This window comes from Myotis brandtii, unplaced genomic scaffold (genome assembly GCF_000412655.1).
Source record: "Myotis brandtii unplaced genomic scaffold, ASM41265v1 scaffold36452, whole genome shotgun sequence".
Taxonomy (NCBI): domain Eukaryota; kingdom Metazoa; phylum Chordata; class Mammalia; order Chiroptera; family Vespertilionidae; genus Myotis; species Myotis brandtii.
Window position 1 is genome coordinate 1 of NW_005364002.1, and position 5,125 is coordinate 5,125.

The following is a 5,125-nucleotide window of genomic DNA, read 5'->3' on the forward strand; positions in this document are numbered from 1 at the left end:
TTACCCTCTGTCACCCACAGTTGGGAAAAATTACATGAAAAATTCCAGAAATTAGCAATTCACAAGTTTTAAATTGCACATCATTCTGAGTAGTGTGATGCCATCCTGTGCCATCCGTCTCTCACATGCCAACCTGAGAACCATCCCTGTGCCCAGCATGTCCACCCTGTGTTCCTCCCATGAGCCACTTAGTCACTGAGGAGCCGGCTCTGTGGTCAGATCTGCCTCAGCATCACAGGGCTTGTGTGAAAGTCCCCTGATGTTACTTAACAATGACCCATCATTGCAGTGATGCTGGCCAGTGGGGTGTGGTAATGAGAAGCCTTCCTTTAAGTGAAGAGGAGAAAGCTACTATGCACAGGGTGTGGTGCTATCCGTGGGCCAGGCACCCACTGGGGTCATGGATCCAATGCCCCTGACATATGAGGTGACTGTCTTCCTCCTGTACCTGGCATAGGCTTGCTGTGTGCATATGTGTATGCATATGTGTGCTGATATCCATTGATCTGAATCTGCATGATTTCCTGCCATTTTCCAAAAACAATTGGGTGACTTAATGAGAAAATTTCAGGCACTACTTTTCAGCAGTTATGATAAATCTGGGACAACTGACACCAGCCCCTCCTCCTTAGAAGAGAATGTTCTCTCTCCTTCTGGTTTCCTCTCAGCAGCCTGTAGATTCTATGGAGCAGCCAGGGAGGGAGGACTCACATCCAAGTCCATCTCCTCCTCTGCTTTCTGGGGTTCCCTGGACATCCGGGTGTGAGCGGTTTGGTGGAGAGAGCCTGACCCCTTTCTACACGGAGGAACCCCCTGCCCGACCTCCCCCATCAGTGTCCTCATTCCTTCCCCTGGGCTATCAGGGGTGAGGAAGGGCCAGCACATAGTCTCTGATGTCAGTCCAGGTACTCACGCTCCAGGTACTGCTTCTTCCTCCACCCTGCAGGAGAAATGGGAGGGGTCGGTGAGGGGGTAACCAGGGACCCCAGAACCCTCCTGGCAGGGGATTGGGACTTACTGAGCTCTTCCTGCAGATTCTCTGGAAATAAGCAGAAAGAGAAGGTGCTGTCAATGAGATGGAAAGGGGGACCCGCGCCTGGGTGGGTGGCCTGGGGCAGGGAGGTCCCACCCACCTGCAGCCAGGCCTCACCTTTGGCGCTTCGCTCCAGCTGCTCCTTCATCCATGCTGCTTCTTTCTCAGCTCGCTCATGCTCCTTCGCCGCCAGCGCTGCTTCTTTCTCAGCTCGCTCCCTCTCCTTCTCCTGGCTCAAGGCCCTGATTCTCTTCTGCTGTTGCCACCACGAGATCACCAACCCAGCCAGAAGCCCCAGCAGAGCCATAAGGGTCACCCCAAAGGCCACCTGCCAGGGCTTCGTGCTGGAGAAGAAGGGGCCTGGGGAAGGAAAGCCTCAGCTGTTGGCCTGAAGGGTCACGAGGTCTCTCAAGAGGGGCAATGACCATTGTCTTCCCTAAAGTTCCCAGAACTCTTTCTGTCACATATACTAGGACCGCAGGAAGTCCTATTCTTGCAGGAACCTTCCTGCAACGGGCCTCTAGTATATATACATAAAAAACATAAACATCTTCTTATTTTTCTTGCTTACACCACAGGCAGCATCTACGCAAGCTGCTCCACAGCTCGTTTCTCAGTGCATCGTGGGCCCTGAGGACCTTTCCCTCTCGGCATGGAGAGCACAGCCTCCACTGCACAGGAACCCCCATGGGTGGCATTTGAACTCTCTCTGACTATTGTTATTATAACTGATGCTCCAAGAAATAACTTTATGCCCTGGCTGGTTTGGCTCAGTGGATAGAGCACTGGCCTGTGGACTGGAGGGTCCCAGGTTTGATTCTGGTCAAGGGCACAAGCCTGGGTTGTGGGTTTGGTCCCAATCAGGTGGCAGCCGATGATTCCCTTACATCATTGATGATCCTCTCTTTCTCTCCCTCTCCCTTCCTCTCTGAAATCAATAAAAATATATTTTTTAAAAAGAAATAACTTTGTCCATCAGTTATTTCACATAACCCTGAGCTGATCTGTCAGATATATTCCTAGAACTGGGATTTTGTCAATAAATAAGTAGATTGTATTAAGATTCTTCTACTCCCCCCCCCCAATATAAGGTGTGTCAATTTATACCAACTGATAGCAACACACGTCTAAGAGTGACTGTCTCCCCACAGTCCTGCCATCAGTGTTACCAACTACATGGTTTGTTTGCTGCCAATCTCACAGGTGGAAACGTCTCCCTGCTCAGAGAGACTGGACATCCTTCCCCGAGGTATTTCCTTCTGGGAACCATTCATTTCTGTACTGAGCTGTTTACTGTTTTGAGGAGCTCAGCCCTTTCTCCAGGATGTGTCTGCACATACTTTCTCCACTTTGTCATGTGTTTGCTGACATTTACCATTTGCCCATCCCCATCGCCTGTCCCAGGTGGAGGCAGCAGGGATGCTCAGAAAATGTCTGTGACATCAACAGCTTCATGAGGTAAAGGGCACCCAGGTGCCTGCTCTGAGCCTTATGTTCACTGCACAGACCCAGGTCAGCAGCAGACACTCAGGCCTCCTTCTCCCTGTGGCCACAGCTGAGCTCAGTGTGGGGCAGGGCACTCACCTGCAATGGAGACTCTGGCTGTCTTCTCCTGGCTGAGCAGGGGGTTTCTGACGACACAGGAGACCCCCTTCCCAGAGCCGCCTTCCAGGATCACAGAGGATGTGACTGCATACAGACCCTCTCCATCTGCAGCCCCAGGCGCTGCCATGGCGGGCAAGCTCTCTCCACCTTCACCTCTCCACTCTACGTGGGGCTGTGGATACCAGCCTGCAGACGTGCACTCCACACGGATTCCTCCATCCTCATAGCCCTTCATTTCAACATGAAGATCAGAGCCCAGGGCTGGGGAAGGAAGAGGGAGCCTGAGTCATGGGGAGGCCTCTGTGTTGGTGAGGGTCCATCAGGAATGGGGGCTCACTCCACTAGATCACGCAGGCAGGGTTCACTGAGGAGCTGTTACCACGTGTGCTGTGCAGGGGAGACTGTTCCATGAGGTGACCACTGCCTGACCCTCATGGACCCTCGAGCTCGATCCAGCTGGATCTGAGCCAGAACAGAGACTGCTTCCCATGGATCCCCTCAGAGACTCCTGGACCTTCCCCTTGCCCAGTGCTGGTTCCTGGAACTGGCCCTCACCCGCTCTCAGGCATGTAACTCATTCCCCTTATCTGGGCGGGTCATGCCCCAGTCCCCTATCTATCCTGCCTGTCCTGTGTGAGCTTTAGGCTTTGCCAAGTGGTGGGGAGAATATGCACATTCTATTGCTGCCGCCCATGCTCTTCCTGGTATGAAAGTCACCGTGGTGAACTCTTGATATCATTAATCTAGAGTTTACAACCTCTTTTTTGGGTCTTTGGACTCGGGGGAATTTTTATTTTGTGGTTGTGGAAGGGGTAAGACTACATGGGAGAGAGCTGACCCAGGGCCTGGAACAGTGAGTTGTCACCACCAGTACCTAAACTCTTAACCCAAGGGGAGGTGAGAGGAAGCCTTTTGAAGACTTGCAATAACCTAGTCCTGTAGGGAGGAGCTGTGGTCTCAGGAAGGGATGTAGCTGAGGAGGCCCTGCAGGGAGAAAGATAGGACCTCCCACCTCCACCTCCTTCCTTCCTGTTTAAGGCAGGGCTGTGCCCCGAGAAAGAGAAATGACGTTGGACATGAACAATGTCATGGAACAGCAGCATCAGACAAGGATGCTTTGTCCCTGTGATGGGTCAGGACAAAACAAGACCACTCAGTCATCAGGTCTGAACACAGACTAAAACATGAACAGTGTCCAGACCACAGCAGTGAGCAGTCATCCCCTGTCCTAGGTGTGAGTGACCAGTTACACCTCACACCATCCTGACAGCATCTGATCCAGAGCAAAGCCCTCCTTCCATAAACCCTCCCCTAGTCTCCTATCAGCCCAAAGTTACACCAAGTCTCCCTGACACCCCCTCATGGGGACACCCCATGTTTCTACACTGTGTGTTCTCCTCACTGCAACTAGTCCTGAGCTCAACTTGTTCAACTGCAGGAGTGATCCTGGGGCCTTTGGTCAGAGGACCTGGCAGCACAGTTGAGGTCCCTGCTGATCAGCCTCCCTGGACCCACAGCAGTGAGAACCTGGGGGGCCCAGGTCCACTGCCTGGAGCTCAGAACCACCTCAGGCTCACCTGCAACCTTCAGCTCCACCTGGGCTTTTGCAAGGAAATCATCATCTTGGAAATAACACTGGTAGGTTCCACTGTCAGAGGCTCTGACCTTGTGAATCCGCAGGACAGCCTTCCCCTCAGTGATGTCCTCTCTTAAAATTGACGTTCTCCCTCGATACTCTGCTATCTCTGTTTCTTCCTTGCCATGTGCATATGCATGCACCACCTGCCTGAGGCCGGATCGCCGCCACATCAGCTCCATGGTCTCAGCACTCTTCTTTGGGGACAAATGACAGAGCAGCTCAGCATCTTCACCCACCATGGCCAGGATGGGCTCAGGGGGTCCAATCACAGCAACCTGAGCTGGTGAGCAGAAAGGGGTGCTCCATCAGAGGGAGCTGGAGGCAAGAGGGTAAGGGGGTGTCCCAGGTAGGGAGGGTGAGGTAAGAAACACCTAGAGAGGGACTCAGTTCTGACAGGTGTACAGTGTATATGGGCCTCCCAGGTGTGGGGAGGACTCGAAGGTTCTGACTGGGCATTATAGGTAACTGCTCCTGGTACATAATTGCAGATGGTCCCTACCTGAGCAGGGTGTGAGCAGCTGGACCAAGGCAAGGAAGACGGGGAGGTGGAGCTGATTGAAGGCCAGGGACCTCACCATTGTGGGCTGTTGTGCAGACAGAGAGACACCAGAAGGAGCTGGTAGAAATGACAACCTGGAGGATGATGGAGAATCCACATGAGACCTCTGCCTCCCCAGTGCTGAGTCCAGGTGCAACCCCATCACTGGTGACCCCAGAGCCTCCTCTGAAATGTCTGTTTGGGAGTCTCTTCACCTTTGACTCCGAAATGGAAAATCACCCTAAAGCAGTGGTTCTCAACCTTCCTAATGCTCCAACCCTTTAATACAGTTCCTCATGTTGTGGTGACC

General features: G+C 52.8%; 1 protein-coding gene across 1 annotated transcript; it reads right to left on the bottom strand.

Annotated features, from left to right (window-relative positions):
- Positions 1-896: 896 nt before the first annotated feature.
- Positions 897-4,911, bottom strand: LOC102250130 (butyrophilin subfamily 3 member A2). The gene is made up of 4 exons (XM_014544466.1): positions 4,777-4,911; positions 4,216-4,557; positions 2,618-2,899; positions 897-1,393 (listed from the first exon to the last, which is right to left on the bottom strand). Exons 1-4 carry the CDS (start codon positions 4,853-4,855, stop codon positions 897-899), a joined length of 1,200 nt encoding a protein of 399 aa, XP_014399952.1. The 5' UTR covers positions 4,856-4,911.
- Positions 4,912-5,125: the final 214 nt, after the last annotated feature.